Source organism: Amblyraja radiata, chromosome 1, assembly GCF_010909765.2.
Source record: "Amblyraja radiata isolate CabotCenter1 chromosome 1, sAmbRad1.1.pri, whole genome shotgun sequence".
Taxonomy (NCBI): Eukaryota; Metazoa; Chordata; class Chondrichthyes; order Rajiformes; family Rajidae; genus Amblyraja; species Amblyraja radiata.
This window is the reverse complement of record NC_045956.1, coordinates 177066806-177093119: the sequence shown is the minus strand read 5'-3', so window position 1 is coordinate 177093119 and position 26314 is coordinate 177066806. Positions and strand designations below refer to the sequence as shown.

Here is a 26314-nt window from a genome sequence, read left to right as displayed (position 1 = left end):
CAGCTTGAGGTTGGAATCTACATATCGCGCTGCCTCAGGAAAACAGCCAACATAATCAAAGACTTGGTACACAAGTGCTGGAGAAACTCAGCGGGTGCACGGCATCTATGGAGCGAAGGAAATAGGCAAGGTTTCGGGCCGAAACCTTCAGACTGATCTGAAATGTTACCCATTCCTTTGAAGTCTTCTTCAAAGACGTCCATCCCAGTCATTCGTCCTCCTAAGATAGACATAAAATTCTGGGGTAACGCAGCAGGACAGGCAGCATCTCTGGAGAAAAGGAATGGGTGACATTTCGGGTCGAGACCCTTCTTCAGACTGACCCGAAATGTTACCCATTCATTCTCTCCAGAGATGCTGCCTGTCCTGCTGAGTTACTCCAGCATTTTGTGTCTATCTTCGGTGTAAACCAGCATCTGCAGTTTATTCCTACACATTCCTCCTCCTCCCTGTTCCTGTCCAGCAGAAGGTACAGAAGCGTGAAAGCACGCACCTCCAGACTCTTCCCAGCTTCTTCCCCTCCGTTATCAGACATCTGAATGTTCCTTCTATAAGCTAGGGTTCTGTCCAATTCATTTCTACCCCATTGTGGATATTGTGTAGGATGAAACTGTAGATGCTGGTAGACACATAATACAGACAAAATGCTGGAGTAACTCAGTGGAACAGGCAGCCTCTCTGGATCCTTCTATCCAGAGATGCTGCCTGTCCCGCGTAGTTGCTCCAGCATTTTGTGTCTATCATTTGTGTAAGAACTGTTGTGAGACAATGCTGAGAACTCTCTGTGTAAGAAGGAACTGCAGATGCTGGTTTTAACCAAAGATAGACACAAAATGCTGGAGTAACTCAGGGGGCAGGAAGCATCACTGGAGAGAAGGAATGGATGACGATCAAAGATAGTCTGAGAGTCACCAATGAGGTAGATAATAGTTCAGGACTGCCATCTAACTGGTAGGATAATTCAGTTTCCTGACAACAGTTGGGACGAAACTGTCCCTGAATCTGGAGTGGAGTCAAGAATTGGAGGGCACAGATTTAGGGTGACAGGAGAGGAATTTAAAGGAGTTCTGAGATGCCGTTTTTTCTCATTGAGGGTGATGGTTATTTGGAACGAACTGCCAGCGTTGGTGGTGGATGTTGCCTTCGAAAACATTGAAATGCTTTGATAGATGGCAACGTTTATTTCTTACATTTTCGTGCTCTACTTCCTGTGGCGTTTCAGTGCCACAAATAATGGATTTATTTTCTGAAGCTGATATTGAAGAAAGAAAACAAATATCTTCATTAAAAGATCAGAATATATTCAATTGATGCAAAATATATTTGTGGTGGGAAGCAGGTCATAGAGAAGATTGCAAAGAGTGAGTTGTTCTAGGGCTTTGGATCGATGTTTATGAGATATATATTACCCGTTGTTTTGACGTCCTAAATAATTGTAATGTTTAAAGCCGTGTCGTGAAGTTAAGTGAGCACGAAGTTTTGGCATTAGTTCAGGATTGTTCTGGAAAGAGCCGGACTGAAAACAAATTTCCAGAGCAAAATTATTTTCCTCCAAGACCCACATTTGAATTATAGTCTCAACCGCAAATGACTGTGGAGATAGAGTCAAAGTCTTACAGCGTCTTACACAAGAGTCCTACTTTTGTGTCATCTGCAAACTTGTGAACTGTGCCATGTCATTGATATAGATGACAAACAGTAACGGGCCCAGCACCGAACCCTGAGGCACACCACTAGTCGCAGGCCTCCAGTCCGAGAAGCAACCTTGCTCTAAAACCCTCTGCTTCCTTCCATGAAGCCAATTTTCCATCCATTCAGCTGTCTCTCCTTGAATCCCATGGGATCTAACCTTCCAGAGTAGTCTACCATGCGGAACCCCGTCCAACGCTTTACTAAAATCCATGTATACAACTATCTCACCCCCTACTTAATTTCAGCATGCTTCTCTGGGAATTGTGGATCTTCCCAGTCTGCTTTCGATCACATAATTAATTTTTAAAAAAAGCTTATATTTTACTCCCAATCATTGAAATAAATTGACATTTCTATTTAGATAATTAGGCTCCTATATGTAATGTTTAATAAAGCAGTTGAAATATATTTGATTATAGATTTTAAAGTCCTAGATGATGTTCAACGCATTTTAAGATCTTAGTTATGGGTGTGCAGTTGAATGATTTACGTAATGGGTTTATTGCAACTATTTAATCAAAATGCATTGCTATGTTAAATACATTAAAATGTGAGAAATGAAGGAAAAGTTAATGGAGTTTCTTAAATGTGAACTTGCACATCAATATTGTTGAGAGTTTATGCTTGAATGATTTATTGTTACTGCGAGCCATTGAGCTGTACAACATGGCAATAAGCCATTCAGCCCAACTTGTCCATGCGACTAGGGCCATTTCCTGAGTCATTCAAAATATCTGCATTTGACACACATCCCTTTAAAAATGTCTCCAATCTATGAACCGGACTAAATGTCTTTTAAATATTATAATTATACCCGACTCGATCACTTCCATTGGCGGCATGTCCCGTGTATGCACCACACTGAATTCTGACCTTTCTACTCCAACTTTTCTGCTACATATCCTTTGTGATAAAGACAAACTAATTACTGTAACTATGCTTTTTTGTGTGTTTCATGTGCTAGAACCCCAGGATCATTTTGTATTGCAGCATTTTGTACTTTCACCCCCCTCTAAATAATTGGCTTTTTGTTTTTCCAAATTCGATCAGCTCACACTTCCTATATTGTGCTCCATCTGCCAACTTCTTGTTCATTTATGTAACCCATCACTGTTGTTTTGCAGTTCTTTGTGCCCTACTCACAATTTATTAATCCACTTATGTTTCCAACATCAGCAAACATAATAAGAGTACACTCAGACTCTCAGGCTCTTGAAGGACCGAGTTAGAGAACTGGAGCAGCAGCTGGATGACCTGTGGTCCATCCGGGAAGACGAAAGCTTCCTGGACAGGACCAACAGTCAGGTCGTCACTCCAAGAGTACAAGAGGTGCGGCGGTTAAAGACGGAAGGGAAGGGGATGAAACTAGTGCAGGAGACCTCGGTGGAAATAACTCTTGAAAACAGGTACACCCTCTTGGGAGCTGTCGGGGCAGACGCTGCTTCCAGTCCGAGTGGCAGACAGGTCTATGACTTGAATCCTGGCGCTGAGGCTCGACCAGCGAGACCAATGTCAGGCAGAGCCATAGTAGTGGGTGACTCCATTATCAGAGGTGTGGACAGGAGATTCTGTGGTGGCAGCCGACACTAGAGGAAGGCGTGTTGCCTCCCTGGTGCCAGGGTCCAAGATGTCTCCTCGAGAAGGAAGGTGAAGAGCGGGAAATAGTTGTGCATGTCGGCACAATGAGGTGGGTAAGAAGAGGAAGGAGTATAGGGAACTAGGTAGGAGGCTGAAAAGCAGGACTTCTAGGGTGGTTATCTCTAGGTTGCTTCCAGTACCTCGTGTTAATGAAGGAAGGAGCCGGGAGATAGGGGATCTGGATATGTGGCTGAGGAGCTGGTGCAGGATTTAGATTTCTAGATCACTGGGATCTTTTCTGGGGCAGGGGTGACCTGTACAAAAGGGGTGGGTTGCACCTTAACTGGAGGGGGACCGGCATTCTGGCAGGCAGATTTGCTAGTGCTACACTGGTGGGTTTAAACTAAACAGTTGGGGGGGTGGAGTCAACAACGAGGAAGCGTGTGCGTGTAGCAAACGGGAAAGAGGGTGTAGGAAAGGCCACGTTTAAACTAACAGGGCAGGAGGATGGGACCCAATGCAAGGAGACAGAGGGACATAAAAGGAGGACAGAAGCAAAAGGTAGAAGGGTGATAAGAAAAACAAATCTGAAAGCTTTGTGCCTTAACGCGAGGAGCATTCGTAATAAGATGGATGAATTGAATGTGCAGTTAGTAGTAGTAAAGGAATATGATATAGTTGGAATTACGGAGACGTAGCTCCAGGGTGACCAAGGCTGGGAGCTAAACATGCAGGCGTATTCGATATACAGGAAGGATAGACAGGAAGGGAGGTGGGGTGGCATTGCTGGTGAAAGAGGAGATTAATGTTACAGCGAAGAGAGACATTAGCTTGGATGCTGTAGAATTGTTATGGGTAGAACTGCGAAATAGCCACAGGCAGAAAACGATTATTGGAGTTGAATACAGACCACCAAACAGCAGGAGAGAGGTTGGGGATAGCATGAAGCAGGAAATTAGGGTTGAGTGCAGCAAAGGTACAGCAGTTATCATGGGTGAGTTTAATCTACATATAGATTGGGTCAACCAAATTGGTAGCAGCGCTGAGGTGGAGGATTGCTGGAATTAATATGGGATGTTTTTTTAAACCAATATGGAGAAGATCCAACTAGAGGACATGTATAATGAGGAAGGGATAGTTAGTGATCTTGTTGTACAAAGCCCCTTGGGCAACAATGACCATAATATGGTGGAATTCTGCATTAGGTTGGAGAGTGACACGGTTAATTCAGAGATTATGGTCCTAAACTTGAATAAAGGAGACTTTGACGGTATGAGATGGGAATTGGCTAGGATAGACAGGCAAATTATACTTAATGGGTTGTCTGTGGAGATGCAATGGCAAAAATGTAACAAGCATATGGATGATTCATTCCTGTCTGGCGAATAAATAAAAAGGGGAAGGCGGCTCAACCGTGGCTAACGAGGGAAATCAAGGATAATGTTAAATCCAAGGAAGAGGCATTTAAATTGGCCGGAGGAAGCAGCAAACCGAAGGACTAGGAGAAATTTAGAACTCAACAGATGAGGACAAAGGGGTTAATTGAGAGGAGGAAAAAAGCATGAAAGAAAACTTGCAGGGAATATAAAAAAACTGACTCTAAAAGCTTCTTTAGATATGTAAAAAGGAAAAGATTAGTGAAGACAAATGTAGGTCTCTTACAATCAGAGACGGGTAAATTTATAACGAGAAACAAGGAAATGGCAGAATAGTTTGGTTCTGTTCTCCCTAAGGAAGACATAAACAAACCCAGAAATACTCAGGGACTGAGGATCTAATGGGAGAGATGAAGTGAAGGGAATCCACATTAGTCAGGAAATTATGTTAGGTAAATTGTTGGGACTGAAGGCAGATAAATCCCCAGGGCCTGATGGTCTGCATCCCAGAGTACTCAGGGAGGTGGCCCTAGAAATCGTGGATGCAATGGTGATCATTTTCCCATGTTCCCTCGACTGGATGTGGTGTATCTGGACTTTCACAAACCCTTTGACAAGGTCCCACACGTGATTAGTGTGCAAATTTAGAGCACATGATATTGGGGGTAGGGTATTAACATGGATAGAGAACTGGTTGGCAGACAGGAAGCAAAGAGTAGGAATTAACGGGTCCTTTTCAGAATGGCAGAGTGACTAGTGGGGTGCTGCAAGACTTGGTGCTGGGACCCCAGTTATTTACATTATATATTAACGATTTAGACGAGGGAATTAAATGTGACACCTACAAGTTTGCAGATGACACAAAGCTTGGTGGCAGTGTGAGCTGCTATGAGGATACGATGAGGCTGCAGGGTGACTTGGATAGGTTGGGTGAGTGGGCAGATGCATGGCAGATGCAGTATACTGTGGATAAATGTGAGGTTATCCACTTTTGTGGTAAGAACAGGAAGCCATGTTATTATCTGAATGGTAGACACAAAATGCTGGAGTAACTCAGCAGGTCAGGCATCATCTCTGGAGAGTAGTGGGTGACGTTTCTGGTCGAGACCCTTCTTCAGACTGATGTCAGGGGAGGGGGGAGGACAAAGATAGAATGTAGTTGGAGATGGTAAGACTAGTGGGAGAACCGGGAAGGGCATGGAGAGAGAAAGCAAGGGCTTAGAGAAGTCAATGTTCATACTGCTGGGGTGTAAACTACTCAAGCAAAATATGAGGTGCTGTTCCTCCAATTTGCACTGGGCCTCACTCTGACAATGGAGGAGGCCCAGGACAGGTCAGATTGGGAACGGGAGGGGGAGTTGAAGTGCTCAGCAACCGGGAAATCAGGTAGGTTGAGTGTCTGAGTGGAGGTGTTCAGCAGAAGGATCACTGAGCCTGCGCTTGGTCTCGCCGATGTAGAGAAGTTGACACCTGGAACAGCAGAAACAGTAGATGAGGTTGGAGGAGGTGCAAGTGAACCTTTGCCTCACCTGGAAAGACTTTTGGGTCCTTGGATGGTGTCGAGGAGGGAGGTAAAGGGACAGGTGTTGCATCTCCTGGGAAAGTACCTGGGGTGTGGGTGGTTTGGGTGGGAAGGGATGAGTTGACCAGGGAGTCTCTGCGGAAAGCAAAAAGGGGTGGAAATGGGAAGATGTGGCCAGTAGTGGGATGGTCAAATTAGGAAAAGGGGAGGTGCAAGGAGACCTGGGTGTGCTTGTATATCAGTCACCGAAAGTAAGCATGCGGGTACAGCAGGCAGTGAATAAAGCTAATGGCATGTTGGCCTTCATTGCGAGAGGTTTTGAGTTTAGGAGCAAGGAGGTCCTTCTGCAATTGTACGGGGCCCTGATGAGACTGCACCTGGAGTATTGTGTGCAATTTTGGTCTCCTAATTTGCGGAAGGACATTTTTGCTATTGAGGGAGTGCAGTGTAGATTCACCAGGTTAATTCCCTGGATGGCGGGACTGACCCTGGAACCCCCAGGAACCTGAATCTGGAAACACGTTCCACCTCCGTCCCGTTAATGTGGATGGGGGTGTGCGTGCCGCCCCTAGTTGAAAGAATGGGTCAACTGGGCTTGTATTAATTGGAATTTAGAAGGATGAGAGGGCATCTTATGGAAACATATTACATTTTTAAAGGATTGGCAGGCTAGATGTAGGAAAAATGTTCAAGATCAGATTCAGATTCAAACTTTATTGTCATTGTGCAGTGTACAGTACAGAGACAACGAAATGCATCTCCCTAGAAGAGTGACATAGAATATGAGCAATAAATAAATATATTTACGTGCATACAGTCATAGTAGTGCAATTATTTATTTTCCTGGTGGAAGGAGTGTCCGGGGGGGGGGGGTGATTGGCAATCACCGAGGTACAGTGTTGAGTAATGTAACAGCCGCAGGGAAGAAGCTGTTCCTGGACCTGCTGGTCCGGCAACGGAGAGACCTGTAGCGCCTCACGGATGGTAGGAGGGTAAACAGTCTGTGGTTGGGGTGAGAGCAGTCCTTGGCGATGCTGAGCGCCCTTCGCAGACAACGCTTGCTTTGGACGGTCACAATGGAGGGGAGTGAGGAACCGGTGATGCGTTGGGCAATTTTCACCACCCTCTGCAGTGCTTTCCGGTCGGAGACAGAGCAGTTGCCATACCATACTGTGATACAGTTGGTAAGGATGCTCTCGATGGTGCAGCGGTAGAAGTTCACCAGAATCTGAGGAGACAGATGGACCTTCTTTAGTCTCCTCAGGAAGAAGAGTCGCTGGTGAGCCTTCTTGACCAGAGTTGAGGTATTGTGGGTCCAAGAGAGGTCATCGGAGATGTTGACCCCCAGGAACCTGAATCTGGAAACACGTTCCACCTCCGTCCCGTTAATGTGGATGGGGGTGTGCGTGCCGCCCCTAGACTTTCTGAGTCTACACTGAGCTCCTTGGTCTTCTTGGAGTTAAAGGCCAGGTTGTTGTCAGCGCACCATGCTGCTAGGAGCTGGACCTCCTCCCTATAGGCCGACTCATCGTTGTTGCTGATGAGGCCAATCACCGTTGTACATCTGCATACTTGATGATGGTGTTAGTACCATGTACAGGTGTGCAATCGTAGGAGAAAGGGGAGTAGAGGAGGGGGCTCAGCACACAGGGTGAGGGTTGAAGAGGTGTGCTTGTCTAACCTAACAGACTGGGGTCTATTGGTTAAAAAGTCCAATATCCAGTTGCAGAGGGCGGGGTCGATGCCCAGGTCACCGGGTTTGGTGATCAGTTTAGAGGGTATGATGGTGTTGAATGCTGAGCTGTAATCGATGAACAGCATTCTTACGTAAGTGTCTCTGTTGTCGAGGTGGGAGAGGGCGGAGTGATGTTGGGGAGACTGGAACCCGAGGTTAACAATAAGGGGTAGGCCATTTAGGACTGAGATGAAGAAAAACTTCTTCACCCAGAGAGTTGTGAAGCTGTGAAATTCTCTGCCTCAGAAGGCAGTGGAGGCCAATTCACTGGATGTTTTCATTAGGGAGCTAGATTTAGCTCTTAGCGTTAAAGAAATCAAGGGATATGGGGGGAAAAGCAGGAACGGGGTATTTATTTTAGATGATCAGCCATGATCATGTTGAATGGAGGTGCTGGCTCGAAGGGCCGAATGGCCTACTCCTGCACCTATTTTTCTATGTTTCTTCAACATCAATGTAGATTATCAAAAAGTTGAAGCCTTGGCACTGATCTTTACAGCACAGATGGCGGCACGATGGCGCAGCGGTAGAGTTGCTGCCTTACAGCGCCAGAGCACACGGGTTCGATCCGGACTACAGGTCCTCTCTGTATGGAGTTTGTACGTTCTCCCTGTGACTTGTGTGAGTTTTCCCTGGGTGCTCCAGTTACCTCCCACGCTCCAAAGATGTACAGGCTTATAGGTAAATTGGCTTTGGTAAAATTGTAAATTGTCCCTATTGTGTAGGATAATGTTAGTGTACAGCGATGGCCCGTTGGCGTGGACACGGGGGCCGAAGGGCCTGTTTCCATGCTGTATCTCTAAACTAAACTAAGATCTTTGCGGCACAATTCTGCATCTTTAGTCCGAAGAAAGATTCCGACTGGGAACATTACCTATCCATGTTCTCCAGAGATGCTGTCTGAGCTGCTGAGTTACTCCAGCGCCTTGTGTCCTTATGGCACCCATTGATTACTGATTGCCAATGTGAAAATTACTCATTTATTTTGTCTCTGTGGTAGATGTAGGAATCTTTTATACAAGATATCAGATGAATATTATGAACGATATGAGGCAGATTTCAGACATATTCATACTTCATATAAAAAAAAACCTTTATAATGTAATTCTGAATTTCTCTCATTGAGTGATATGAGAAACATAGAAACATAGAAACATAGAAATTAGGTGCAGGAGTAGGCCATTCGGCCCTTCGAGCCTGCACCGTCATTCAATATGATCATGGCTGATCATCCAACTCAGTATCCCGTACCTGCCTTCTCTCCATACCCTCTGATCCCCTTAGCCACAAGGGCCACATCTAATATAGCCAATGGACTGGCCTCGACTACCCTCTGTGGCAGAGAGTTCCAGAGATTCACCACTCTCAGTGTGAAAAAAGTTCTTCTCATCTCGGTTTTAAAGGATTTCCCCCTTATCCTTAAGCTGTGACCCCTTGTCCTGGACTTCCCCAACATCGGGAGCAATCTTCCTGCATCTAGCCTGTCCAACCCCTTAAGAATTTTGTAAGTTTCTATAAGATCCCCTCTCAATCTCCTAAATTCTAGAGGGTATAAACCGAGTCTATCCAGTCTTTCTTCATAAGACAGTCCTGACATCTCAGGAATCAGTCTGGTGAACCTTCTCTGCACTCCCTCTATGGCAATAATGTCCTTCCTCAGATTTGGAGACCAAAACTGTACGCAATACTCCAGGTGTGGTCTAACCAAGACCCTGTACAACTGCAGTAGAACCTCCCTGCTCCTATACTCAAATCCTTTTGCTATGAAAACTAACATACCATTCGCTTTCTTCACTGCCTGCTGCACCTGCATGCCTACTTTCAATGACTGGTGTACCATGACACCCAGGTCTCGCTGCATCTCCCCTTTTCCTAGTCGGCCACCATTTAGATAATAGTCAGCTTTCCTGTTTTTGCCACCAAAATGGATAACCTCACATTTATCCACATTATACTGCATCTGCCAAACATTTGCCCACTCACCCAGCCTATCCAGGTCACCTTGCAGTCTCCTAGCATCCTCCTCACAGCTAACACTGCCCCCCAGCTTAGTGTCATCCGCAAACTTGGAGATATTGCCTTCAATTCCCTCATCCAGATCATTAATATATATTATAAATAGCTGGGGTCCCAGCACTGAGCCTTGCGGTACCCCACTAGTCACTGCCTGCCATTGTGAAAAGGACCCGTTTACTCCTAATCTTTGCTTCCTGTTTGCCAGCCAGTTCTCTATCCACATCAATACTGAACCCCCAATGCCGTGTGCTTTAAGTTTGTATACTAATCTCTTATGTGGGACCTTGTCGAAAGCCTTCTGGAAGTCCAGATACACCACATCCATTGGTTCTCCCCTATCCACGCTACTAGTTACATCCTCGAAAAATTCTATAAGATTCGTCAGACATGATTTACCTTTTGTAAATCCATGCTGACTTTGTCCAATTATTTCACCACTTTCCAAATGTGCTGCTATCCCATCTTTAATAACTGACTCTAGCAGTTTCCCCACTACCGATGTTAGACTAACTGGTCTGTAATTCCCCGTTTTCTCTCTCCCTCCCTTCTTAAAAAGTGGGGTTACGTTTGCTACCCGCCAATCCTCAGGAACTACTCCAGAATCTAAAGAGTTTTGAAAGATTATTACTAATGCATCCACTATTTCTGGAGCTACTTCCTTATGTACTCTGGGATGCAGCCTATCTGGCCCTGGGGATTTATCGGCCTTTAATCCATTCAATTTACCCAACACCACTTCCCGGCTAACCTGGATTTCACTCAATTCCTCCAACTCCTTTGACCCGCGGTCCCCTGCTATTTCCGGCAGATTATTTATGTCTTCCTTAGTGAAGACGGAACCAAAGTAGTTATTCAATTGGTCCGCCATATCCTTGTTCCCCATGATCAACTCACCTGTTTCTGACTGCAAGGGACCTACATTTGTTTTAACTAATCTCTTTCTTTTCACATATCTATAAAAACTTTTGCAGTCAGTTTTTATGTTTCCTGCCAGTTTTCTTTCATAATCTATTTTTCCTTTCCTAATTAAGCCCTTTGTCCTCCTCTGCTGGTCTCTGAATTTCTCCCAGTCCTCCGGTATGCTGCTTTTTCTCGCTAATTTGTACGAATCATCCTTCGCTTTGATACTATCCCTGATTTCCCTTGTTATCCACGGATGTACTACCTTCCCTGATTTATTCTTTTGCCAAACTGGGATGAACAATTTTTGTAGTTCATCCATGCAGTCTTTAAATGTCTTCCATTGCATATCCACCGTCAACCCTTTTAGAATTAATTGCCAGTCAATCTTGGCCAATTCACGTCTCATACCCTCAAAGTTACCTTTCTTTAAGTTCAGAACCATTGTTTCTGAATTAACAATGTCACTCTCCATCCTAATGAAGAACTCAACCATATTATGGTCACTCTTGCCCAAGGGGGCACGTACAACAAGACTGCTAACTAACCCTTCCTCATTACTCAATACCCAGTCTAAAATAGCCTGCTCTCTCGTTGGTTCCTCTACATGTTGATTTAGATAACTATCCTGCATACATTCCAAGAAATCCTCTTCCTCAGCACCCCTGCCAATTTGATTCACCCAATCTATATGTAGATTGAAGTCACCCATTATAACGGTTTTGCCTTTGTCGCACGCATTTCTAATTTCCTGTTTGATACCATCTCCAACTTCACTACTACTGTTAGGTGGCCTGTACACAACACCCATCAGCGTTTTCTGCCCCTTAGTGTTTCGCAGCTCTACCCATACCGATTCCACATCCTCCAAATTAATGTCCTTCCTTTCCATTGCGTTAATCTCCTCTCTAACCAGCAACGCTACCCCACCTCCTTTTCCTTTCTCTCTATCCCTCCTGAATATTGAATATTCCTGGATGTTCAGCTCCCAGCCTTGGTCACCCTGGAGTCATGTCTCCGTAATCCCAACTATATCATAGTCATTAATAGCTATTTGCACATTCAACTCATCCACCTTATTACGAATGCTCCTTGCATTGAGACACAAAGCCTTCAGGCTTGTTTTTACAACACTCTTACCCCTTATACAATTATGTTGAAAAGTGGCCCTTTTTGATTTTTGCCCTGGTTTTGCCTGCCTGCCACTTTTACTTTTCACCTTGCTACCTATTGCTTCTACCCTCATTTTACACCCCTCTGTGTCTACGCTCACACATTTAAGAAACCCTTTCCCTTTAACTCCATCCTCCACTATCCCATTCGACACCCCACCCCCCTTATTCAGTTTAAAACCACCCGTGTAGCAGTGGCAAACCTGCCTGCCAGAATGCTGGTCCCACACCTGTTAAGATGCAATCCGTCCCTTTTGTACAGTTCCCCCTTACCCCAAAACAGATCCCAGTGATCTAAGAATCTAAATCCCTGCCCCGTGCACCAGTTCCTCAGCCACACGTTCAGGTCCCATATCTCCCTGTTCCTGCTCTCGCCAGCACGAGGAACTGGAAGCACACCGGAGATAACAACCCTGAAGGTCCTGCTTTTCAGCATTTTTCCGAGCTCTCTAAAGTCATGCTGCAGAATATTCATCCCCTTCTTTCCGACATCGTTTGTGCCAACATGCACTACCACTTCCGGATGTTCACCTTCGCCCTTCAGGATTTTCTGCACTCTGTCCGTGACATCCTGGATCCTGGCACCAGGAAAGCAACACACCATCCTCGCATCCCGTCTGTTGCCGCAGAAACCCCTGTCCGTACCTCTCACAATGGAGTCTCCCACTACAATGGCGTTGCCTGCCTTAGGCCTTTTTGGTTTTGGCTCAACAGCCCTATTCGCATCACAAGCTAGTCCGCCGCCCAGTGTAAACACCTCTTCTGTCCCGACAGCTTCTAAGTGGGTGAACCTGTTCACAAGAGGTACAACACCCGGGGACGTTGGCATTCCATGCTTCCCTCCCGTTCTCACTGTCTCCCACCTTCTCTCTTCCAGTACCTTAGGTGTAACATCGTACTGTAGGACTTGTCGAGGAACGACTCAGTTTCTCGGACGAACCGGAGGTCATCCACTTGCTTCTCAAGTTCCCCAACACGGCCCTTCAGGAGCTCTACCTGGATGCACTTCTCGCATTTGTAGCAGCCAGAGGCACCAGCGGTGTCCTTGACCTCCCACATACTGCAAGCACCGCACTGAATCAGCTTGCCTGACATCTTCTTTCGTCTCTACCTCTCAAGCGTATTGCGTGGTCTCCTCTCCTAAGGCTCTCGAGCCAAAGACTCACACTTCCCTCACAAGGCCGCTCACTCACTGCCGCTCGCTAAGAGCCGTCTTGCTTAAATTGACTGATAAATTGCCTGATTTACCAATTTACAAACCAAATTCCTCAGTTTTCAACTGTTTTCCCCGCACTGACTCACTTCTCTCCTCCCACTTGGGCTAGAGCCAATCAGTCGTATCTCTTGCTAACTCCTGCTGCTGTTGCTCCCAAATCTACAGCAGAGAAGTGGCATGTAAAGAAGAAAGAAATGAATAAGAATGACCTTTGAGAAGATCCACGAGATCATGGAGTCCTGATGTAGGATTGAGACCTGAAACGTCTCTTTCTCCCTTCCCCATCCCTGAGATGGTCATAGACATACAGCATGGAAACCTTTGTCCTTTGGCCAACTCATCCATGTTGACCAAGATATTCCATCTAAGCTAGTCTCGTTAATGCTGTTGCAATCTCGTGTTTCTAACAGTGCCAGTACTGATGAAGAATCATCATTTTGTATGGGGCCAAATTAACCCTCTTGTAAGATGCCCGAGGTTTAAAAATGCACTTCATGATCTGTTCATCTACACGGCACGCTGCCTCGGAAAAGCAGCCAACACCATCAAAGACGTCCCAACCTGGTCACTCCTCCTTTTCCCTTATCCTGTTTGACAGAATGTACAGATGCTTGAAAGAGCACATCGTCAGACTCCAAACAGATTGAGGGGGGATCTTATAGAAACGTACAAAATTCTTAAGGGGTTGGACAGGCTAGATGCAGGAAGATTGTTCCCGATGTTGGGGAAGTCCAGAACAAGGGCTCACAGTTTAAGGATAAAGGGGAAATCTTTTTGGACTGAGATGAGAAAAAAAAAATTTACACAGAGAGTGGTGAATCTCTGGAATTCTCTGCCACAGAATGTAGTTGAGGCCAGTTCATTGGCTATATTTAAGAGGGAGTTAGATGTGGTCCTTGTGGCTAAAGGGATCAGGGGGTATGGAGAGAAGGCAGATACAGGATACTGAGTTGAATGATCAGCCATGATCATATTGAATGGCGGTGCAGGCTCGATGGGCCGAATGGCCTACTCCTGCACCTATTTTCTATGTTTCTATGTTTCTTCCCCACCGTTTTCAGGATTCTATACAGTCTTTCCATGAGCTGGGGTACTGTTCGATTCACCTCCACCCCACAAGGACATTGGACTTTGTCTTAAGGAACATGCGCTACAATACTGAAATCTATATTCTGCACGGCATCTTCTCCTTTGCTCTAAGTAGTGTACTGGAGACTGAAATGTTTGTACAGATTTTTGGTATTTCTGACCTGTTTCGATGGCATTCCAAACATAGCTTTTCACATGTGACAACAAGAAACCTAAAATAAATTGATTTGCAAAACACTAATTCACCTGTTGTATGTTTTTCTTTCTCAGTGGTTTGATCGTACCTGAGAAGAATGGGAATGGAACAATACCAGAAGTTGTTTCAAGATCTGGGTATGCTTTGCTGCATTTTTTCAGTGATGCCGCATACAATCTGACTGGATTCAACATAACGTACAAGTAAGTGTCAAGCATTCTGTAATTGTAAGTATATTGTGTAAGCGCCTTGTGTGTTTATGGTTTTATTATGACTGCCACAAGTGAATTTTCGAGAACCAGAGAACATACAGTGGGTTTAAGGTGAGGGGGGAAAGATTTAATAGGCACCTGAGGCACAAAGGGTGGTGGGTGTATGGAACGAGCTTCAGGAGGAGGTAATTGAAGCAGGTACTATTGCAGTTTTTAAGAAACATTTAGACAGGTACATGGACAGGTTTAGAGGGATATTGGCCAAACGCAGGCAGGAGGGACTCGTCTACATGGGGCATGTTGGTCGGTGTGGGGAAGTTGGGCCGAAGTACTGCATGAATTCCAGAAGCAGCATAAATAACATTAGTTTTGACCTCATTTGAACACTTATCAAAACTGAAACTACATTGGTAATGTTTGTGTTCATACATGAGAGATTTTAAGGACATGCAGATGTTATCCGTGCAAGTTTTATATAAGGGTGTAACTTCATTCCACACCTGTGATTGTACTTTCTGCTTCGTCATTGGGTGATACAGTGGGGAAACAGGCCCTTCGGCATAACTTGCCCCAACATGTCCCATCGACACTAGTCCCATCTGCCAGCATTTGGTCCATAACCCACCAAACTTGTCCTATCCATGTGAATTGAGAGTAGCCTAAACTCGTCTGTTAGCAGATGAAACCCCCTAAAAGTGTGACAAAAATTCACTTTTATCATTCTATCAGTCTTTCTCACTATCATTGAGACATGGCCACATGCCATGATCCAATGAATAATTCTGTCATGTACGCTTTTGAGGCAAAAAACAGGTTGGTCTTTACTTTGTTTTTCATTTGGATGCATTTTCACTTGTTCAGCAGCTGGAGCCCTTGAAACTGATGACTATTCTTACAAGATCTGAAACAGGCTCTGCATCTCTGATGATATTAATTGTAATTTAGGAAACCTAATAAACTATCGACCAGCTGAGCTTTCTTATTGCAATCCAATAAAGGGAATTGTATTGGATTATGTGTCAACGAATGTAAATCCAGTTTTATTGGATATGATTAAATCTTACAATGGGGGACAATGCAGTAGACTGCTTTGACTCATCCAGGTCCTCTTTTCTACTACGTGCCAAGCTCTTCTGGACATTTTACATCTACAGAGTCATACAGCATGGAAATATTCAGCCCAACTTGTCCATGGCGACTAGATGCCCCATCTAAGCTCGTCCCAACAGCGGTTCCCAGTAAAACATGCGGCTTCACCAATGTCTTGTACAATCACCAACGTCTCGTAAAGACTTAAAAGCTGTTCAATATTTTCACAACAGGTTCATTTAATCTGTCAAAATACAAATGCAGATTCATGAAGATTCAGTAAATTAGACTCCAAAAACGACTGCATATGTGGCAGCTCATTAGGAAATTGCATGCTAGATTTATTTTTTAGTAACTGCTCATATGGAGGGCGCATTTAAAAACCTCATTGCTCTACTAGAATATGTTACAAACCAACGTCATAGTTTCTCCTTTTGATTACATTCTGTGGTTATATACTTTAGTCTCAAGTTTAAGCTGACATTTATTAACCCCAATTCACACCACACTCATTTGTAATTCTTCAGATTCTGAGATGCAAAATCCATCTTAACAAGATATTGGTGCAGTTCTCAGCTCTGTGGTTGGCTCTTACTTTGTTTTTAAGTTATGTTTTTAATTGATTTCCAGAAGATGCAAGACTGCATAGATCTAGATTAATAACTCGGCTTATAACCAGGCGAAGTTGAATATCAGCAAGGATATGAGGTGACAAAACATACATCTGTGGAATTCTTTGCCAAAGAAGGCTGTGGAGGCCAAGTCATAGAGTGATACAGTGTGGAAACAGGCCCTTCGGTGCAACTCGCCCACACCGGCCATCAATGTCCCATCTACACTAGTCCCTCTTGCCTGCGCTTGGTCCATATCCCTCCAAACCTGTCCTATCCATGTACCTGTCTAACTGTTTCTTAAACGATAGGATAGTCACAGCCTTATTTACCTCCTCTGGCAGTTTGTTCCATACACCCACCACCATTTGTGTGAAAAAGTTACCTCAGATTCCTATTAAATCTTTTCCCCTTCACCTTGAACCTATGTCCTCTGGTCCTCGATTCCCCTACTCTGGGCAATAGACTGGGCAATGCATCTACTCCTATCATGATTTATTCCTCTATTCCGAAAATATTCCTATCATGGTTTTGTATACCTCTAAAAGATCTCACTGCATCCTCCTGCGCTCCATGGAATAGAGACCCAGCCTACTCAATCTCTCACTGTAGCACACACCCTCTAGTCCTGGCAACATCCTTGTAAATCTTTTCTGAGCCCTTTCCAGCTTGGCAATATCTTTCTTTTAACATGGTGCCCAGAATTGAACACAATACTCTAAATGCAGCCTCAACAATGTCTTATATCACTGCAACATGACTTCACAACTTCTCTACTCAATACTCTGATGAAGGCCAATGTGCCAAAAGCCTTTTTTGACCACACAATCCACCTTCAAGGAAATATGTACCTGTACTCCTAGATCTTTTTGCTCTACAACACCTCCCAGAACCCTACTGTCCCCTTGTGTCTGTTGATCTTATGTAAAGTCATCTCCATCATCTGCGGTTTACTGTAAAGAGACATATAAAAACGTTATGGTTTTATAGATTGGATTTTAATGTTATCTCCTTGCAATTTCTTCCATAGGATATCATATATACTCAACCCACTTAATATGATCAGGAAACTTGAATAGCATTCAGAGCAGTTTATCAGTATGTGCAGGAAAATGTTCATGGCAGTATGTTTCTAGTCTCAACAAAGGCCAAACAAAGAACTGCAGATACTGGTTTACAAATTAGTGCACAAAGTGCTGAAGTACCTCAGCCGGCCAGGCAGCAGCTCTGAAGATTATGGATAGGCGATGTTTGGGGTCGAGAGCCTTCTTCTGGCAACAATGGAGACTATTTGGAGGATGAAGGATCTGTTTCTGTGCAGTACTCTTCTTTAGAATATATTGATCATAAAACACTTATGTTTTAGATTAACTAGACAAAAGGAGAAGGAGCAACCAGAGTAAAATGTTGTTCATAAGAGGAAATCAACTTGCAATGGAATAGAAGATAGACACAAAATGCTGGAGTAACTCAGCGGGTCAGGCAGCATCTCTGGAGAAAAGGAATAGGTAACGTTTCGGGTCATAGAAACATAGAAACATAGAAAATAGGTGCATGAGTAGGCCATTCGGCCCTTCGAGCCTGCACCGCCATTCAATACGATCATGGCTGATCATCCAACTCAGTATCCTGTACCTGCCTTCTCTCCATACCCCCTGATCCCTTTAGCCACAAGGGCCACATCTAACTCCCTCTTAAATATAGCCAATGAACTGGCCTCAACTACCTTCTGTGGCGGAGAATTACACAGATTCACCACTCTCTGTGTGAAAAATGTTTCTCTCATCTCGAGGGTCGAGGCCCTCCTTCAGCAAACAAACATTGGTTTAGTTTATTGTCACATGTACCGAGGTACAGTGAAAACCTTTTGTTGCGTGCTAACCAGCCAACGGAAAGACAATACATGATTACAATTAAGCCATCCACAGTGTCCAGATACATGATAAAGGGAATAATGTGAATAACGTTTAGTGCAAGATAAAGTACAGTAATGTCCGATCAAAGGTAGTCCTCCAATGAGGTAGATCGTTGCTCAGTTCTGCTCTCTGGTTGTGTAGGAAGGAACTGTAGATGCTGGTTCACACCAAAGATAGGCACGAAATTCTGGAGTAACTCAGCAGGACAGGCAGCATCTCTGGATAGAAGGAATGGGTGACATTTTGTGTTGAGACCCTTCTTCAGACTGCGCTGAAGAAGGGTTCAAGAAGGAACTGCAGATGCTGGAAGATCGAAGGTACACAAAATTGCTGGAGAAACTCAGCGGGTGCAGCAGCATCTGTGGAGCGAAGGAAATAGGCGACGTTTCGGGCCGAAACCCTTCTTCAGACTGAAGAAGGGTCTTGACCCGATACGTCACCCATTCCTTCTATCCAGAGATATTGCCTGTCCCACTGAGTTACTCCAACATTTGGTGTCTACTGCTCTCTAGTTGTAGGTTGATTCAGTTGCCTGATAACAGCTGGGAAGAAACTGTCCCTGAATCTGGTGGTGTGCGTTTTCATACCTCTTGCCCTATGGGAGAGGGGAGAAGAGGAAGAGGCCAGGATGCGACTCTTCCTTTATTATGCTGCTGGCCTTGTCGAGGTGGCGTGAGGTGTAAATTGAGTCATTGGAAGGGAGGTTGGTTTGTGTGGTGGTCTGGGCTGCATCCACATTTGTCTGCAATTTCTTGGATGGAGTTGTTCCCAAACCAAGCTGTGATCAAATTCGATCAACATTTGGATCAAAATCAAATTCCTTGTATACATTGCAAAACATACTTGGCTAATAAAGTATAATTATGATTATGATGCATCCTGATAATAGAGGTCTCTGGACGACAAAATAGTTTTGGGAGGAAGATTAAGCAAAAAAAAAGCCACAGATGACAAGTGTCGTAAACACTAGGGAGAAGTAGGATAATTACAAAAGAAACAGGAGAAATGAAAATTAAATGATGTGCAAAGAGGGCACATGAGAAAAGATTGTCTGCCAGCATAAATTAAATCTAAACATCCTCTATAGACATATACACAGTAATAAGGTAATACATGGAGGAGTGAGGCCCATTAAACACAAAAAGGGAACATGCACATGGAGGCTGAGGATGCTATTTGAAGTACTAATTGAATAGCTTGCATCTGTCTTCAGCACAGAATTGGGTGCTTCTAAAGTAAGAGTAAAGGAGAAGATTGTTGAGACGCTGAATACACGACAAATTGATAGAATGGTGTTATCCATTCTCTCCACAGTTGCTGCCTGACCCACTGAGTTACTCCAGCACTTTGTGTTTTGCTCAAGATTCCAGCATCAGCAGTTACTTGTAAGTCCGAGTAATAAGAAGTATTGATAATAAGGTAAAGTCATCAGGACAGATGTGAGGCATCCTTGGATTTTGAGGCAAATTTCAGGGAAAATCAAGGGGGCACTATCTACATTTTCCATCGCTCTTTGCAAATGAGAGTAGTACATGTTTATATTGGGCTTATCCTTGCCTCCTTGCTCAAAAAAAAAGAGTAACAGAAGTTTAGGGGTAACATGAGGGGGAACTTCTTTACTCAGAGAGTGGTAGCTGTGTGGAATGAGCTTCCAGTGGAAGTGGTGGAGGCAGGTTCGATTTTATAATTTAAAAATAAATTGGATAGGTATATGGACGGGAAAGGAATGGAAGGTTATGGTCTACGTGCAGGTAGATGGGACTAGGGGAGAATAAGTGTTCGGCACGGACTAGAAGGGCCGAGATGGCCTGTTTCCGTGCTGTAATTGTTATATGGTTATATGGTTAATGATAAGCCCAACAAATACAGGCCAATCAGTTTAACTCCAGTGCTGGGAAAGCTTTTAGAAATATTGATCTGCATAAACTCAATAATCATCTGGATGGAAATAGATTAATTATGGCAAGTCAGCATGGATTTGTGAAAAACAAATAACGCTTTGTGGCGGCTCCCAAAGGTCGTGCCAACATAGTGTCGAACCCCTCGGCACAGGAGTGGTTCAGTCCGGAGGCGGCCCTTAGCCAGAGGGTTTAAAGGCAGGGGTTTGGGTGCCATCTTCCTCTCGTTTGGTCTTCCCTACAACCGGGAGGAACATAATAAAAGGTGCCTCTCAAAACACTGTACTTCATGCTTCCTTTTGAGACCCACGCACTACATTGGTGACCCCCGACGCTCCATTGGCGTCATGATGGAGAGAAGAGAAAGCCCTACCTCCTCACAGGCCGGCCCGGCCCTGTCTCTGGACGCGGTCTCGGTGAAACTGCCCAACTTCTGGACCACCCGGCCGCTCATCTGGTTCCAGCAGGCGGAGGCCCAGTTCAACCTGCGGGGCATCATGGTCGATGCCACCCGCTTCTATTACCTGGTGGGGGCCCTCGACCAGGACACGGTTGAAGAGGTCACGGACTTCCTCGCAGCCCCCCCGGACACTGATAAGTATCTCGGCCTTAAGGAGCTCCTGCTCCAGATTTATGGCCTAAGCAGGATGGAGCGTGCTGCTAGGATCCTGCATATGGAGGGCCTAGGCGACCGACGACCATCTAGCCTCCTAAAGGAGATGGTGGCTCTACTGGACGGGCACACGCCGTGCCTGTTGTTCGAGTATACATACCTGCATCTGCTGCCGGCCTACATCTGTCTGCAGCTCACAGACGTCTCCTTTGCCGACCTCAGGGCCCTCGAGAGGCGCGCCGACGCGCTGTGGATGGCGCGCCCTGATGACGTTAGCGCGCTGGCCGTCAGCAGAGATTTCCTCCGGTGGGGCGGGGGAGCTGTGGAAGCTCCAGCCCGACGGCCCGCACGATCGTCCCCCAGCGGCAGTGAGGGGTACTGCACCCGCAGTTTAGCGCCAGCAAGCTGCAGGCACCACCAGCGGGAGCAGGCAAGCTCCAGGTAACACCAACACGAGGCGCTGGTGCTATTTCCATCAGCGCTGGGGTGCTGCAGCACGACAATGCCGCCAGCCGTGCACGTTCCCGGGAAACGCCTGGGCCGGTTGCCAATAGTCCCCGCGGTGGCCGGCCATATTCACCGCCTTTTCGCCTGGGATCGGCGCTCCGGGACCCGCTTCCTCGTGGATACTGGAGCGGAGCTCAGCGTCCTGCCCCCTTCGCTGGCCGACATTCGTTCCGGTAAGCGGGGGCCCGTCCTCACCGCGGCGAATGGCAGCCCCATCCGCACATATGGAGTGCGCATGGTTCCAATCGTGTTCGGCTCCTGCCATTTCTCGTGGCAGTTCACCATTGCCGACGTCTCCCAACCATTGCTCGGGGCCGATTTCCTCCGGGCGCATTCCCTCATGGTGGACGTCAGGCGTCAGCGTTTGGTCAACGCCGCTACGATGGAGCCGATCACGTTGCGTTTGGATCAACCGGTGGGACGGCCCCTGGCGTCTGTGGACTCCCGCTTCGCACGGATCTTGGCCGCATTCCCAGACATTCTGACCCCACAGTTTCGATCATCGACCCCCAGCCACGGAGTGGTGCATTTTATCCAGACCACCGGCCCACCACTCCATGCACGAGCACGCCGACTGCCGCCGGATAAACTGCGTCTGGCACGGCAGGAATTCCGCACAATGGAGACCTTGGGGATCGTCCGCCCTTCGAGCAGCCCTTGGGCGTCCCCACTCCACATGGTCCCTAAATCGAGCGGGGGCTGGCGACCTTGCGGGGATTACCGACGGCTGAACGCCGCAACAACAGCGGATCGATACCCCGTACCCCACATCCAGGGCAACAACAGCGGATCGATACCCGTACCCCACATCCAGGACTTCACCGCCCATTTGGCTGGGGCCACAATTTTTTCAAAAGTGGATCTGGTACGGGGTTATAACCAGATCCCGGTTCACCCGGATGACGTACCCAAGACGGCGATCATCACGCCATTCGGACTTTACGAGTTCACTCGGATGCCGTTCGGCCTCAAGAACGCTGTGCAGGCCTTTCAGCGCCTAATGGACGGGGTTTGTCGCAACCTCGATTTCGTGTTTGTGTATCTGGACGACATCCTGGTGGCCAGCCGCTCGCACCAGGAGCACTGCGCCCACCTTCGGCAGCTCTGTCAGCGGCTCAGCGAGCATGGTTTGGCCATCAACCTAGACAAGTGCCGTTTTGGTGTAACCGAGATTGACTTCCTCGGCCACCGCGTGACTGCGCAAGGGTCGACGCCATCCGTCGGTTTCCCCACGCACGGTGCGTGGCCTGCAGGAGTTTGTCGGCATGGTGGAGTTTTATCATCGTTTCGTGCCATCCGCGGCCCACATCATGCGGCCTCTGTATCAACTTCTGGCGGGTGGGCAGAACAAGAACGTTGAATGGACCCACGAGGCAGGGGCAGCTTTTGACGGCGTGAAGGAGGCCCTTGCTCGGGCCGTACTGCTGGTGCACCCGCGGGAAGATGTCCCGACTGCTCTCACGGTGGACACCTCGGAGTCGGCGGTTGGTGCTGTGCTGGAGCAACTGACGGGCGGAGGTTGGCGGCCCCTGGCCTTCTTCAGCCGGCACCTCAACCGTGCGCAGACAAAATACAGCGCGTTCGATCGCGAGCTCCTCGCTCTGTACCTGGCAGTGTGCCATTTTCGCTACTTCCTGGAGGGCCGCCCGTTCACCGCCTACACGGACCACAAGCCGCTCACTTTCGCCCTGGCGAAGGTTTCCGACCCCTGGTCCGCACGTCAGCAGCAGCAATTGGCCTACATATCGGAGTATACGACATCCATCCGTTACATCGAGGGGAAAGAGAACCGGGTGGCCGACGCATTGTCCCGCCCCGCTATCAACGCCGTGTTCGAGGTGGCGCCCGGAATTGACTATTCTGCTCTGGCAGAGGCACAGCTCACGGACGATGAGGTGCCCGCCTACCGGACTGCCATCTCCGGCCTCCGCCTTGAGGATGTCCCTCTCGGTCCTGGGGGAGTGACAATCCTGTGCGATGTGTCGTCCGGTCAGCCGCGCCCCATCGTCCCTGCCACCTGGCGCCGGAGGGTGTTCGAGGTGATCCACGGACTGGCTCACCCATCAATCCGGGCGACAAGGGCACTAGTGGCTGCTCGTTTCATGTGGCACGGTCTGCGCAAGCAGGTTGGCCATTGGGCTCGCACCTGCATTCCGTGCCAGACGGCAAAAATCCAGCGCCATGTCCGTGCGCCTCTCCAGGAGTTTGGTCTACCTCACCGCCGATTCGACCATCTCCACATAGACATTGTAGGGCCTCTCCCGCCGTCACTGGGCATCACCCACCTTCTTACAATGGTGGACTGCTTCACGCGGTGGCCGGAGGCCATTCCGTTGGCCGATACATCAACGGTTTACGTGTGCTCGTGCGTTGTCCGCGCACTGGATTGCTCGCTTCGGGTTGCCGGCGCACATCTCCTCAGGCCGGGGGCCACAGTTCACCTCCGAGCCGTGGTCAGCCATGGCTCGCTTGCTGGGGGTGCGGCTACACCACACCACGGCTTACCACCCGCAAGCTAACGGTCTGGTGGAGAGATTCCACCGGCAGCTGAAGGCAGCACTGAAGGCACGACTCTCCGGCCTGGACTGGATGGACGAGTTGCCGTGGGTCATGCTGGGCATTCGGACTGCTCCTAAAGAGGACTTGGCCTCATCATCGGCGGAGCTCGTGTACGGGTCGCCACTCACGGTGCCCGGGGAGTTCGTGCCGTCGGCGCCGGGGCAGCAGGGAACGCCCTCATCCACCCTAAAGCGCCTTCGCGTGCTAGTTGGCAGGCTCGCACCCGTCCCGACGTCCCGCCATGGGACATTTCGCCCACACGTGCCATCAGCCCTCAGGGACTGCCCTTACGTCTTCCTGCGCCGTGATGCCCACCGGACGCCACTCCAGAGGCCGTACGAGGGCCCGTTCCGGGTGCTGGAACACGGGCAGTCGACTTGTCCTGGACATGGGGGGCCGGCCGGAGGCAGTGTCGATTGACCGTTTGAAGCCGGCTCACCTGGACATTGACCAGCCGGTGGTGGTTGCCCAACCTCGGCCTCGAGGGCGCCCCCCTTCACGGCTCCCTCCGCCTGTCACTCCACCTGTCCTCCTGCCTATCCCTCGACCTGTCCCTCGACCTGTCCCTCCACCTATGCCTCCGCAAGCCCCACGAGCGGCTGACTTCCGCACGCGGGCCGGCCGGGTCGTGCTCCCGTTTCGTGCCTCTGGTTCTTGGGGGGGGGTCCTGTGGCGGCTCCCAAGGGTCGTGCCATCATAGTGTCGAACCCCTCGGCACAGGAGTGGTTCAGTCCGGAGGCGGCCCTTAGCCAGAGGGTTTAAAGGCAGAGGTTTGGATGCCATCTTCCTCTCGTTTGGTCTTCCCAACAACCGGGAGGAACATAATAAAAGGTGCCTCTCAAAACACTGTACTTCGTGCTTCCTTTTGAGACCCACGCACTACAGCTTCACCAATTTGACAGATGTTTTTCCTGAATTGCCAAAGAATTGATGGATGGTAATTCAGTTCATGTGGTGTTCATGGACTCTGAGGCTTTTTATAAGTACTTGGTAACAGGCTGATCAGAACAGTTGACACACGTGGCATAAAAGGGCCATTGATAGCATGGACATGGTTATGTTGGCTACATAACATAAACCAGAGGGACACGATGAGTAGAAACAAACAACTGCAAAGAAGAGGACCAGAGGACATAGGTGAGTTCCAAAGGACACAGGTGAGTTCCAGAGGAAACAGGTGAGGACCAGAGGACATAGGTTGAGGACCAGGGAACCTAGGTTGAGGACCAGAGGACGTAGGTAGAGGACATAGATTGAGGACCAGAGGACCTACGTTTAAGGTGCAGGGAAAAAGATTTAATAAGAATCTTAGAGGTAACATTTTCACACACAGGGTAGTGGATGTATGGAATGAGCTGCCAGAGGAGGTAGTTGAGGCAAGCACTATCCCAATATGTAAGAAACAGTTAGGCAGGTATGGATAGGACAGGTTTAGAGGCAATTTGACCAAACGCAGGCAGTTTGCGACTCCTGTAGCTGGGACATGTTGGCCAGTTAGGGCAAGTTGGGCTGAAGGGCCTGTTTCCACACTAGTACTCTATGATGAACTGCAAACTGACTTTGACTCTGACATCGGGGGGGGGGGGGGAGTGCAGTGGAGAGATAAGCAATGTGATGGATGTTTATGTAAATTATGTTGTGTCTTGGGTCTATTTGTTTGTAATGTATGGCTGCAGAAACGACATTTCGTTTGGACCTCAAGGGGTCCAAATGACAATAAATTGAATTGAAAAATGCTAGTTTATACCAAAAATAGGTATAGGGTTGAGAAAAGATAATGCAAATGGCCTTTGAGATGTTGGATTACTATTACAAGAATATTGGTGAGTTTGAGATTGTGTTCCTTGGGGAAAAAAAGAGGGCTAAGGGGAGACTTGATGGAAGTCTATAAAATAATATGGGGTATAGACAAAGTAAATAGTGGAAGGTTGTTTATGTTGGTGGAGAGGCTAAGGAGTGATCACGTCAAAAATAAAGGAGAAAAGAAGTTAAGGGCCTGTCCCACTAACATGAAATTCACACCCGCGATGAACAGGAAGGTAAAGGACGGCTGGCACAGTAAGGTAAGTCCTTTAGAGAGAGGGGAGAGAAGGGGGGGGGGGGGGGGGACACTTTTAAGAAGCCAGACAACTTTTAATAAAGTTTAGCGGGCATTTAACAATCCCGGTCGGTTTTCCTTGGTTCTGAAAACTCCAATGAGCCAATTAAAATGCCCGGTCAGCAAAGGAGATTGCCTAGGGCTACCTCGACTGCCTAGCGACCCCACTCCACTGCACTACAAGTTCAAAAGAACCATGCCGACCAATTTTTACATGCTGAAAAAGTTTCCTCGACCAAACTGAGGCCACGAGTATGTGGGAACTTCCCTCGAGCATGAAGGAGAGCTCCAGTGACCTCCTAGGACCACGTGTCGACCA

At 47.4% G+C, this 26314-nt stretch overlaps 1 protein-coding gene across 2 annotated transcripts in view; it reads left to right on the top strand.

Annotated features, from left to right (window-relative positions):
• The window catches only part of atrn (attractin), a 358557-nt gene that overhangs the window by 69451 nt on the left and 262792 nt on the right, over window positions 1-26314 (top strand). For both annotated transcript variants that reach the window (XM_033035556.1, XM_033035562.1), the window contains exon 4: window positions 14567-14695. In XM_033035556.1, coding sequence (XP_032891447.1) covers window positions 14567-14695 — 129 coding nt within the window. The remainder of the gene's footprint in view (window positions 1-14566; window positions 14696-26314) is intronic.